Source organism: Asparagus officinalis, chromosome 9, assembly GCF_001876935.1.
Source record: "Asparagus officinalis chromosome 9, Aspof.V1, whole genome shotgun sequence".
NCBI lineage: Eukaryota > Viridiplantae > Streptophyta > Magnoliopsida > Asparagales > Asparagaceae > Asparagus > Asparagus officinalis.
The window spans coordinates 57,238,727-57,252,726 of NC_033802.1; the positions used below are offsets into that span (position 1 = coordinate 57,238,727).

General features: G+C 35.6%; 1 protein-coding gene across 3 annotated transcripts in view; it reads right to left on the reverse strand.

Annotated features, from left to right (window-relative positions):
• The window catches only part of LOC109823743 (alpha-ketoglutarate-dependent dioxygenase alkB), a 23,848-nt gene extending 12,290 nt beyond the window's left edge, over positions 1 to 11,558 (reverse strand). For 2 of the 3 annotated variants that reach the window (XM_020390108.1, XM_020390107.1), the window contains exons 1-5: positions 11,130 to 11,558; positions 5,148 to 5,503; positions 4,784 to 4,922; positions 4,570 to 4,636; positions 4,363 to 4,484 (exon numbers count right to left, since the gene is read on the reverse strand). In XM_020390108.1, the coding sequence (XP_020245697.1) occupies positions 4,363 to 4,484; positions 4,570 to 4,636; positions 4,784 to 4,922; positions 5,148 to 5,503; positions 11,130 to 11,475 (1,030 nt within the window). In that variant the 5' untranslated portion in view covers positions 11,476 to 11,558. The remainder of the gene's footprint in view (positions 1 to 4,362; positions 4,485 to 4,569; positions 4,637 to 4,783; positions 4,923 to 5,147; positions 5,504 to 11,129) is intronic. The other variant, XM_020390109.1, reaches the window with a different exon arrangement.

Below are 14,000 nucleotides of genomic sequence, written 5' to 3' on the forward strand. Positions count from 1 at the left end.
TCGACGGACCCCAGCAGCCACCACTCGCAACCATCTCCTCCTCTCTTTGCTCCTCTTAATAAACCCCCGCAACCACCTCCTCTTCTCTCTCTCAACCATCATCACCGCTACAACCACCTCCTCTCTTCCCACCGCCGCAACCACCTAAACCTATTTCTCTTTGCACTGTCGTCACCACCTCAATGGCTGAACCTCCTCTTCTTTTCAAGGTAAATTTTTAAATTTTCATTATTTTTTATTTTTTCACTACTTTTTTATTTTTCACTTATTTTACTTTTTTATTTAGTTAATTAGTTAGTCTTGTTCAATTTTAGTTTAATTTAATATGAGCTAGAATGCAAGAGTTAAATGATCTATTTAAGAATTTAAGATCAAAATCTTATTTCATCAATTATTACAATTATTTAACTAAAAAAGTCAAATGCTTAGGTGTTGTCTAGGCGTCAGGCCCCAACCCAAACGCTTAGTCCACCTAGCGCTTTCTGTAACATTATTATAGAGAATAGATTCCATCGCCTTTACTCCACTCGACTCCTTTACTTAACTGCTCTTCTGGAGTTCTTCTAGGGAGAACATGTTCCTCAAATGTTATTTTAAGGAGGACAACCCCAGCAATGTCACGAACAATGCGACGAAGCAGGTAAAGGCAGGCCTTAGCAGCTCTTTCCCGCTCGTGTTCATCCTCATCAAGCGCAAACCCAACAATGATGATAAATAAACTATTAACTCCTTTAGTCGCCTCAAGAATATTGTTGTATCTTTATCTTTCTGATGTCCTTCAGTATGGACATTAGCATAAGGTCTATGCAACGTGTTGCACACGAGCTCTAGTAAAATGATCTTCTCGCCTTCATCAACTTCTTCCTAGCATTCACATAGGAGACGTGACTTTCGCTGATGACTTGTAAAACATGCTGCTCCCTAAACTCTACCATACTACCAATACATTGAAAAAGATAATCTTCATTCTTGATAAAAGCTGATGCATTAGTTAACTCGTGAAAAAAGCCTCCTCCGGTAAGTTTACAAGAAAGTTTATTAAACTTCTACTCTTTCTATCAGACAACCCATCAGACATAACAATGCACCCATATTTTTCCATAGTCATCTTATGAATTGCCTTTACATCATTCATCCCTTCCTCTTATTCTTTAGCATCCTTGTCCTCATCTCATACAGAGAAGGAAGCTTCTAGCCGGACGCGAACTTCCTAATATGCTCTATCATCGCCCATCGGTACAAGCTGTTCAAGATATTGAAGGACAACCCAATAGCAAATATGTAGTGACTAATCTTCTATGTTAACTCTTCTCTTTCTTCTTTTTTTGAATTTTCTCTTATCGTCGTTTGACGACCCTGCATGTTGACAAATTGGTTCATTGGACCAAAGTTCGAGACTATTAGGCCTGATGCTGCTCCCGACTCAGCTCTGTGCCTCTAGACTATCAATCTCCTCATTTGGATCTTCCATCTTCCCAATTGACCTAGCCAATGTGACCTTCTCTTTCCTAACTTGATTTCCTTCAGAGTATCTAGGCAATTTCTTTGCTGGTTCTAGAACTTTTTCATACTAATTGACCCATTTTTAGTTCTGAGAAAATGATGTTTTAACCGTGTTATATTTCCTGTGATTTTGTGAATGTAAAACTTGCAATAAGATTTGTTAGGGGTTCATCCTCCTTAGAAAGACCATATTCTCTCACGAGATCTAATTCTTAAACATTATTTAATGTCATGTGGTTCTACCCATAGCCAAACAAACAACAAATCAAACTAAAAAAAAACAAATTATTTGTGAATTGGTAACCCGGACATCGAATGGAAACTAGTAACTATCAATTCAATAACTAATAGATCATTTATCCGGTAGGAATCAATTTACTTATTTACAATTTCAAAATAACTCCAAAAATCATGAAATTAGTTCACTCTAACACTTAAAAGTACCCAATTAATTCAACACTTAACATTTCAATCTTATTATTACCTATTCTTATCAGTTAATTTAAGTTAACACTAATAGTCATTAAAAAACGCAATAGCTGACTCACAATCCACAAAATAACAATAATTAACAATGACATTCAACAAAATCACAACAATTAACTCTAATAGTGCTCAAAACCCTAATCATTAGCACTAACACCCTCAAAGTCATGATAAATAACTTAAGTATAAAAAAAAAATACTAACCTCAGCCAGCGACATACGACTTGACCTACGCCGTGGGACCACTAGTCATCATCACTGTTATAAATAGCGGTAAATAGCCCCGTAATAGCGGCACTAATAGCGTTAGCGGTCTCTTCCCATGCCGCTATCGCCCGCTACGTTATCGCGTAATAACGGTGACATATTGCGGAATATGTCTGTTCGCAAAAGCGACCAATAGTATATCATAATGGTAAATAATGAGCGATTGTATTCGAAATTTGCTTTTTGACTGCTATTTAAAAGCGGTTTGAGATTTATTTTTTAAAATTAAACTCAACCCTTGACCATTGTATTCCACCGTCTCCTATGATTTTCAGCATACTCTCACCACCTCTCATAGCCTCTAGTACCTACCTTGATACTTCCTCTCGCCTCCTTCACCGTGAGCTCCTCTTAGGACAGTCCTGTCACCACTAAGCTCTTCTTCTTAAAGACGACGACTTTTTCACTCCTCCAGTCATCTTCGGTATTACGTGATGATTATATGTCTATTTCATGTTTAGGATCTCTTTAAATCATCTAATATGTACTTTTAGATTTTTTTAATTTTTCTTTAATTTTTCTTTTTTAGTATTTATACATATCTAAATTAGACCGTTATTTGACTTTACGCTTTTTACCATTATTTTGCCGCAATAGCCCGAAATAACCTTAGCGATGCCTCACCGCTACGCGACGCTATCCGCTATCGATAACATTAGTCATCATCAAGAAGTGGTTAGCATTGAGTCGAGTCAGTCCAGGTTCACCAACATCGTGATTCTCATCTTCTATTAGGGTTTTGAGGGCTTGGCCTGGGTCTTCGTCTATGTCTTCTCCTTCATCGTAGGCAGCAAAGACAAAGTCGCAGCGATAGAGAAATTGGGAGCGTCGAGTAATTCTATAGTTTTGATATCGAGAGAAATTGGGGGAGGTGAGAGAAATTGGGCTTTTCTGATTTGAGGGTTTTGATATCGAGACAAGAGAATTGGGGGAAATCGTGATCTTTTCTAAAGTGGGGGAGGGTTTTAAATGGAATGAATGGTTGGATATTATCTCACTTAAAATCCAACGGCTCATATTATAAGGATGTTTAATGCAATAAAATGCACTGCTAGGAAACGTGTTCTGTAACATGCACTTTTTTCGCTAAAACTCATTGTCACAGAGCGATGCGTTTTCTGGCTGTGTTCTTCAACAAATCTCTGTCGTCACATTACATAACGCATTATAACGTGTTATGAATTGAGTTTTTTCCTACATTGTTGTCCAATATAACAGTGAAGTGGTACGTGCCTTTTCATTGTACACGATTTTCCTGTATAACCTGTGCAGTTTAAGTTCAGTGGTTACAGAGATAGTGGAGAACATGGGACTCATCTTTCCCTTCTTTTTCAGGAATGAGCAGCCATTATTAACCGGTACCAATTCCAAATAGTTCTTTTTATGAGCAAGACACCTCCACCTTCCATTTTGATGATATATAATACATATAAAATGGAAATATTACCAAGAGTTATGCACACACACACACACACATATAGACACACACACACATATAGAGGGAGATAATAGTATAATACTGCTACAGATAATGAAAACATATACCATTCACTAATTTGTGCATATGCATGCGCACGAGTTCATCTGTGTCCGTGTACAATATTGTGGCGTGGAAAGAGCAGTACACATCAAGTAATATGATGTCATTCACCTTCATATGCATCCATTATTGCCAGGTAACAAGAGGAGATAGTCTGCTAGTCTAGCACAGCTGGTGCATAGCACATGACATGGTGGAACATAATTTGGTGGTTCCTCAAATTTATGTTCAGCGTATAGGATTTTCGTCAATGTAGATAGATGCTGCTTGTGGATGAAGTTCTCAATATATCAAACTCTAGCAGCTCGAGTACCTCATGAGAAAATAATGTCACAGTTTACTTCTACAAGGAGTGTACATATTTTCATTATTTTCATGTTATAGAGCACTAGGATGAGGAAATAGGGACAAATAGAAAGACCAAGGTTTTCAGATATGATCAAAATCACAGCGATTAGCATAAATAATGAAATAGTAAATTCTCTGAGGGTGTAATTTAAGCAGGGCCAATTGCAGGAAGAATACTAATTCTAACAGACAGTAGATGCAGTGAAAATTTCTCTGACCATGGAAGCATTCCCTTGCTTGTCCAGCCATAAGTACAATATCACCACTTCGCAAAAACATGGCTACTGGTAAATCCTCTCTTGACTTTCCACCGAGGAGAAATATTGCCTTGCAGCCCAAGCTACAAAAGAAGATAAAAGCATTTTCTCAGACAAACAAGCAACTATGCAGAAGCTCGAACATGCAAGAGAGAATATGAATTATACCTGATGCTTACAATAGGCTTGCTCCAATCTGCCTCCATGTCATCAAGGTGGCCCCCCAGCATATCACCTGAGTTGAGAAAAGAAAAAGAAACATTTTTTAGTCCACAAACTATAGGCAGTATGTTTTCAAAGAAGTTTCATAAAAAATAGTTATATCTAAAATGACTGTTATGGTCAACTTAAAGTGGCATATCAAGGCACATTTCTAACATACTTGGACCAAAATAGTTCACTATTGCAGCTTCTGGCTTAAATTCTTCTCCTGAAGGCATGGCAGGTGATGCCATTTTCTTTGCGAGCAAACAAAGGGAATCTGGTATCTTGTTATGATGGAGCGTAACATCATAGTTGCGCTACAACAGAAAAAAAAAAGTTTGGATGAGATATTCTACCCAGAAAAGGGGGAAAAAGGCTTTTAAGGTGATGGATAAGAATATATAATACATAAGGTATTGGAAAGTTCCATCAACCAAAAATTCTACTGTAAGAAATATACTTACAACAAAGCTTTTTGTCTGGTAATGATGACTATGTGACTTGTTGCATTGTAATTCTAAGGTAAAGAAACATTTACATACCTTAGACCAGTCAAATTGCAACCCAAGGGTGCTCCATCGCAGTTTGCGCAAAAGAAGGGATGCTGCAATTGGTTTACAAGCCTTCTCTTTATGAATGATGGCACTTGCTTCAGAAAATATGAATCTCTGAGCAACATGAAAGTTATCAACAGGGATATGCTCACACTCCAAATTTGCACTCGTCTCATCTTCAGTTAAAACTTCCTGGTTTTGAACAGCTTTGAACAAATCAAAGATGGGACCGTAGGTAGCAGTATGATTGGTTCTGTTAGGAGGCTGAGGAAAGGTAGTCAGGCTCTCCCTGATCCAGTGACCTTGCTCTTGAACAGTCAATGCACTGGGGATGAAATAGAATCCTGCATCAAAATTGAAGGCTAACTATGAGACCTGTAAAGCCATATTTTGGTATAATATAAAAAGACCATCAACAATGCACATATGCACGTGTGTGCACACATGCGTGCTATGGGTTTATATTTCCCCAAGAAGTAGGACAAACTTAAAAGTCTGTTCCTCCTACCAACGCCCATGACAGATCACCTAAATAAATGATCCACTATTATCATCTATATTACTCTATAAAAGTCTTTGTGAGGGTAGCCAAATGTGGAGGAATCAGCACTTATTCCTTCAATTTGTCAAAGAACATAGGATAGTTTTAGTAAAATGTAAGGGTAATTTGGTTAATTGTCAATGTCTTATTGATGTGGGCTCCATCTCTTCCTCCCTTTCTCCCCTCTCTAGAAGGTTCCATTACTTTTATTCCTCCATCTCTTTTTCAAATTTAAAATTTCATCTCCTCTCTAGAAAATATTAAAATTTCATTCCCCTCTCTCTAGAAAGTTCCATTACTTTCATTGCTCATCTCCTCAAATTTAAAATTTCATGAATGACATTTTTTAAAAACATATGATTTAAGGGACAAAAAATGCAACACAATACAAACTAGGCAGTGACATAGTATAAATAAGAGCCTTATTTAACATGTATATAATATATATTTAAAAATAGGTTTTAATAACAATACTTTTCATAATTGTTAATAAAATTATAAAACTTGGATGAACTTTCTTATGTACAATTGTTTTTGTTGCTTTAATATAAAGTTAACCAAGAAACTAAAAAATTTAGAAAATAAACCAGATAAAATTTATTTTATTTAGATCCACTAATGCTCAATAAACTACTATATGAATTTTAAGCTCAATTTCATTCATATTAATAAAATGAAGGACACAAAAAATAATTTTCTAGATGCATAAAAGACATACATACTTTTAAATATTCTTATTATTTGATCAACATTTTTTACTACAAATACTATAAATACACATTAAATGATTATAACATAATTAACATGCAAGAAAAGAACTATTTAGATAGATATTTAACATTATTTGCATGTGCCAATTGCCAATATACTAGTGTTATAAAATGTACATTGACAAATTCAATTAGAAACCTCTTTTGAATCCAACTATAATTTCCTTTTGTTTTAAATCAAATAGTGGTTTCTAAAAAAATAGGGAGACATGACATCATACAACATAAAATATAACAAAAGTAGAAATGTCAACCCATCTTCTAATCAAAAATATATATCATCCCATCTTTTTTGCCAAATAACGCCCACATCCAATGATAGAAAAGGTGAGAAAATACTCTCCTCTCGAAAAGAGAAAAAATACAACTTCGTGTGCTTGAATCATAATCTTCCACTCATTTCAGCTAAGGGTATTTATATGAAAAACTAGTTATAACAAAGCAAAACTATTATTTAAAGAAAGCCACCCTTTTGGTCATGTGAGCTCCATTTTCAAAATTTCAAAATGCCCTGACATTTGAAAAGCTACAGAAATGCCCTCGTACTAAGAAAGAACAACATAAATGCTCTCACACACATGGAAGGAAAATGCCCTCACAATTGGAAAATTCCAAAATAATAATGTAATGTCTATTTTCTTGAGAATCTGAGTACAACAATCTCTAACGTTCGGCATCTTGCACGCATCTCATGCACCAAAATACTAGTGAAGATAAAGAAAACTACCGAGATATGGGCCAGTACGTATTAGTGTAATTGACCCTACAAATCACAATTTGAAGAGTGAGGCTCACCTCTCGGTAGACCATTTTGGTAATAAGCTCAGCGCTAATGTGAGAATTAGGAGGGATTTTATGCAAATTTTTTGGATGTGTTTATTCTTCAATTAATATGTTGACATGTCATTACATGGAGATAGGAGGGAAACTCATTACTTGATTAGGAGGAGATGGAAGTATAGGTGTCTATCATGAAAGGAGGGAATGAACACATGTTCATAGTGAAAGATGAGGTGTAGGAGGTGGCATTTTTGGAAGGGAGGAGAGACACATACCCCACAAGTAAAGAGGAGGTGAAGGTGATGTAGGTTGAGGTGGAATCAAGGGAGAAAAAGAGAGGACACGTTAGTAAGAGGTGAAGAGGGTTTATGTGGAAGTGGTATTTTTGGTTGACAAGTATGAGGACACATGTTGTCAATAGGAGGTAAAGGAGGGTATATAATCCCCCTCTACCTCACTTCTCCTATCCTAAAGCTACCAATAGACAGAAGAAAAAAAGGAAAGAAAAAAGGAAAAGAAAAGAAGAAGAGGAAGCAGGAACAAAAGAAGGAGAAGAATCAAAGAAGTGGAGAGAAGGAAAGAACAATATTTAGAGGTGTAGTATAACACTATTCTTTAATCTATGTTTTTCTCATCTTTCACATGAATCATGTTATACCATATTATTACCAAGGTTATCGATAGCGGATAGCGTCGCGTAGCGGTGAGGCATCGCTAAGACTATTTCGGGCTATTGCGGTAAAATAACGATAAAAAACGCAAAGTCAAATAACGGTCTAATTTAGATATGTATAAATACTAAAAAATTTAAAGAAAAATTTAAAAAATCTAAAAGTACAGTACATATTGGATGATTTAAAGAGATCCTAAACATGAAATAGACATGTAACCATCACGTAATACCGAAGATAACTAGAGGAGTCAAGAAGTCGTCGTCTTCGAGAAGAAAAGCTTAGCGGTGATAGGACTACCCTAAGAGGAGCTCACGGAGAAGGAGGTGAGAGGAAGTATCAAGGTAGGTGCCAGAGACTATGAAAGGTGACGGGAGTATGCTGAAAATCACAGGAGACGGTGAAATACAATGGTCAAGGGTTGAGTTTAATTTTAAAAAAATAAGCCTCAAACTACTTTTAAATAGCAGTCAAAAAGCAAATTTCGAATGCAATCGCTTACTATTTACTGTTATGACACACTATTGGTCGCTTTTACGAACAGATATTCCGCAATATATCACCGCTATTGTGCGATAGCGTAGCGGACGATAGCGTCGCGGGAAGGGACCGCTAATGCTATTAGCGTCGCTATTGCGAGACTATTTACCGCTATTTATAACAGTGATTATTACACAAGCATTAAAGTTATTTTAAAATATAGATGTTGTAGGCATCCATTGATTCTAGTTGACCTTGGCATATTTGGAAAATTATATTTCTTTATATATATAACATAACATTTGAATCATATTAAAATATATAATGCATTGTTTGTTGACTAATGGTGTACAACAAGAAATTAACAAGTTACGAACCTATCAAGGGCATAGGGTGTTATGATAGATAGAGAAGCATTGTAAGGAGTCCGCATGAGACATGTTATCATAGGCAGTCTAGTTGAATATAGCGTAAAAGGTAGAGCATCCCTAAAGGCAACCTTTCTAACTAGATTGGCACTATAAGAAGTCTCGTTGTCAATATAGAGTGTACTGTTGCTTAATTCTATGCATATAGATGATTTTAAACTACTACATACTTATCATAAACTTCTTGTCTGGTCAGTATTTTGTTCCATGCATGCTTTACATAAATTATCAAATATCTACCACTCACTAAGCATGTAAAAAGCTCACCAAAAAATTAAATAATAACTTTTAGATTAATGTGGCCCGAAGGATCGAGTTCAAGGGGTGAATCGGATTGCTAGTCGCAAATTTTTCCTCCAGCTATTCAATCATAACAAAGTGGTCCTTATATGAACTTTGTAACTTATATGCTTCAGTAACTCTGATAATATGGTAAGGGCTATGTTACTTCAGTACTTTCCAATATAGAGTCGTACGCATACCTGGCACTTCTTGGACACTCATCCAATATATGCATATATTTATTCAGACATGTACTCAATTATACAATGCATGTTTAATTTAAAACACTCATCATACATTTCTAGGATATATATATATATATATATAGATGATTTTAAACTACTACATACTTATCATAAACTTCTTGTCTGGTCAGTATTTTGTTCCATGCATGCTTTACATAAATTATCAAATATCTACCACTCACTAAGCATGTAAAAAGCTCACCAAAAAATTAAATAATAACTTTTAGATTAATGTGGCCCGAAGGATCGAGTTCAAGGGGTGAATCGGATTGCTAGTCGCAAATTTTTCCTCCAGCTATTCAATCATAACAAAGTGGTCCTTATATGAACTTTGTAACTTATATGCTTCAGTAACTCTGATAATATGGTAAGGGCTATGTTACTTCAGTACTTTCCAATATAGAGTCGTACGCATACCTGGCACTTCTTGGACACTCATCCAATATATGCATATATTTATTCAGACATGTACTCAATTATACAATGCATGTTTATATATATATATATATATCCCACACTTCACATCCATATTTATAACTTGTTGGATAAGGGTCGAGTTCATTTTAGCCTTAAGAGCTATAATTTAGAAGGGTCATTTACATATATAGCTAAGAACTATAATTTTATCCCATAAGTCTCAATCATGTCCCTATACCCTACCTTTTACAAATTTGTCATGTCTCATACTGTACTCGTATTCCCATACTCGTACCAGCCTTCTTTAGGAGTTGATATGCAAAGTTTGGTTGTGGAATATAAAGTTTTTCTTTATGGATTAAATATCTAGAAATATTGTTTATGGAATGCATTGAAGTTAGCCTTTGCAAGTCTTCTTATTAAAAGGACCGGTGGCCAACTATCATTTGCCTCAACTTGATAATTGACTATATAATAATGTTTGATGTTGTTTCAGGGCGTGACAATAATAAAGAAGAAGCTTTCATACACATGACTGATCATCTCAATTGGATCTCTTATTTTACCCTCAATAGAAGAAACCTCTAACTTCTTTCAAATGTACTAATTTCTAATTGTAACTCTTAATTTATATCCACAAGTTGATCGAAATGTTCTCGTTTCTGCTTTTCTTTTTTTTCTTTTTTTTTGACGCGTTATTTTCTAAATCTTCCAATGTTATGGTCCATAAATCATTGTTGGTTTTATAATTGTGTTATAGAATTCTCTTCAATTTCCTAGTATTCTATGATCTCCTTAGTCTAGAATTAATGCATACGATCCTTCTGTTTTTAGGAAATTTAATCTTCTCAATAACTTAAACCTCAAAACAACAGACCTCGTATAGATAATGTGTATGCCCATTTTCTTTTTTTGCATTGAAATCTCATAATTAAATGGAAAATATAACCCTTGGTGAACATACTATTATCTTATCATATTAAACTTCTAAAGTTCCATTTCATGACTTTCTTTCATTTGCATCGTCAACCACCAACCTAGGAGAAACACGGCATAAGTCTCCATTCGTGCAATTCAGATATTACCATCAAATGACAACTGAAAATTATTCTAAACCATAAGTTATAGTAAAATATGAACGGGACTTCATCTTCACACAGTTCCGCACAACCATAAATTATAGCAAGATTAAAAACTTTTGGCAACAGGAAGAAGATACTAAAATAGAGTCCAGAATTCACAATATCATCTACAAACCAACCCCCCACCCCACCTTCTCCCTACAAATGTAACAGCCAAAGGCCCAATCTTTATGATCAATTAACCAGAAAACAAATCACTAATAACAATCCGTACCTGGCCGATCATCGAAACAAAAGACACGGCGATGAAACCCAGAGCACTCAAATCTAAAGACCCCATCAGGAATCTCGCCGCCCCTCTCATAAGCCTCAAGAATGGCGCGAAAATCAAAGACATCGGAGAGATCTACCTCCTTAATCGAACTCTTCTTCCTGCAAAAAGTAAAGAAGACCAGAAACATGTGCGCCAGAAATCTTGAAATCGGGGGTTTAGGGTTTTTGGATGAGTACCTGTTGGATCTCCGAGCAGGGGCCTTGTAGAGTTTGTATCGCTTCTCTGCGTTTCGGAACGCGGTTCGTTCAGATTCGGCGGTGGTGTCAGCCGGAACTGATCCGTACATTGTAGCGGCCGTCGCCGGCTTTTGTTTCTCTGGCGATCTCAACCGGCGATCTCAGTGGAAAAGTGCCCTAATCTAAATTGGTTTGGAGTTTTTATAGGTTTAGGCGGTGTTTGGTTGCACAATTTTATAGAAAAGTTTTCTCAAAATGTATTAAAAGGTATTACGATGGTAATTTTGTAATTAAAAATTTTCTGTAGATTTACGTAAACTGTGTTTGGTTTAAAAAAAATTATAGAAATGTTTTCTGTAAAGTACAGAAAAGTACCAAAATTTACAGAAATTAATTTCCTCTCAAAATGGGCAGAAATCACCCAGAAATCTGACACCACATTAATATTTTTCTATAAAGTTGGCATTTTTCTATAAATTTAAAGGGTGTTTGGTTCAATTTCTACAAATAATAAGAAATCCTGTTATTTTCTATAAAGTTATGGGTCATTTTCTTGTTTTGAACCAAACAAGCAAAGTACAAAAAATAAGAAAATTGATATTTTTTACTTCTCAAAACTTTTCCTATAACTTTTTTAAGAAATACAAGGAAATCATATTTTGGATGGAAAACATTTCCTATAATTTGTAGAAATTGAACCAAACACCCCCTTAGATTAAGAATTTTAGTTAAGGGTCTGTTTTAGTTAAGGGGCTGTTTGTTTCACCAAGGGCTAGAAATAGGATTACGAATCCTATTTAATTTATGGATTCCAACCTAATCCATAAAAAATTTATAGACAAGTTTTAGTTTTATGGTATTTAATTTATGGATTCCAACCTAATCCATAAAAAATTTATAGACAAGTTTTAGTTTTATGGAATCCCTTTTTTTTGCATTCAATGTTTGTTTCACCCAAAGGATTAAGAATCTCACTTTTATAGAATTGGTCCAATTCCTAATACCATGTTTGGTTCAAAAATATCTTTTTTTTGGATCGATACTATAGCAACGGCTAGCCCATTTTACATTTAAAAATCACTGTAGCAACGGATTAAAGCCACAAATTTTAGATTTCAAAGTAGCAACACTGTAGCAACAGCTATTTCCACACAACTTCAAAATTCAAAGGCATAACACTGTAGCAACGGCTAGTTCAGGGTCATGGTGGCTATAAATTCACCTTGAGGTCTCAAAATTAATCCATACATTCTCATTTTTCAGCAATTATAAAATTCTCATTGTCTTCAATTTGCTGCCCCGACATCAAAATGATATCAGAAGAGTGCTACCAGAATTATGAAGTTTATTGCGACTGCAATCTCCGAACACCGATGAAAGTGTGCAAGAATGGTAAAAATAAGGGAATGTGTTATTAGGGGTGTGCAAAATTCCCAAATAAAGAATGCAATTTTTTCGAATGGACTGAAGAAAGAGGAGACTCATCAAGCAACCAAGGAAGCCAATATATCAAAGAAAATAGGTACGAAGATAAATATATTTTGTAATCAAAGATGTTGAAGAAAGAATTGAGACTTGTCGAAAATCAACTACTAGCTTGGAAAATTTCTGCAATTTTATTAGCAACGAAAATCAACTACTAGCTTGGAAAATTTCTGCAATTTTATTAGCAATTTTTTGTATTATTTTAATTATTACAAACTTCATGTCATGTACCTTTTTATTAGCAATTTTTTGTATTATTTTAATTATTACAAACTTCATGTCATGTACCTGTACTTGCAAAAAATATTGAGGATGTAATGAAAACTATTGTTTGAATTGGGTACAAATTGTAATTGATATTGTATGGCTCAGTAATAGATCAACTTGTCATAATTGATTGCCCCACCTATAACTTACATGTTTATTACAGATTGCATTAAAAGGATGAATTGCCTCGCCTAGACATTGTCAATTCAATGTAGGCTGCAATCTCATCCCCTTTTGTCTCATCTGGATATAATAAACAATGTAAGTTAGATTGTATTATCAGTAAACGCTGATCATCATCATTGCCACATATCAAGTGCAAGGAGCTACACAAGCTCAAAACAAAACAGCAACAAACCCCAGCAGCAGCAGGAGCTGCACAAGCTCCAAATAACAGGCACAAACCCAACAAAGATTGGAGCTACACAAGCTCAAAACAAAACAGCAACAAACCCCAGCAGCAGCAGCAGGAGCTGCACAAGCTCCAAATAACGGGCACAAACCCAACAAAGATTGGAGCTACACAAGCTCAAAACAAAACAGTAACAAACCCCAGCAAACAGCAGGAGCTGCACAAGCTCCAAATAACAGGCACAAACCCAAAGAGCAAGGAGCTACACAAGCTCAAAACAAAATAGCAACAAACCCCAGCAGGAGCTGCACAAGCTCCAAATAACAGGCACAAACCCAACAAAAATTGGAGCTACACAAGCTCAAAACAAAACAGCAACAAACCCCAGCAGCTGCAGGAGCTGCACAAGCTCCAAATAATAGCCACAAACCCAACAAAGATTGGAGCTACACAAGCTCAAAACAAAACAGCAACAAACCCCAGCAGCAGCAGGAGCTGCACAAGCTCCAAATAACAGGCACAAACCCAAAG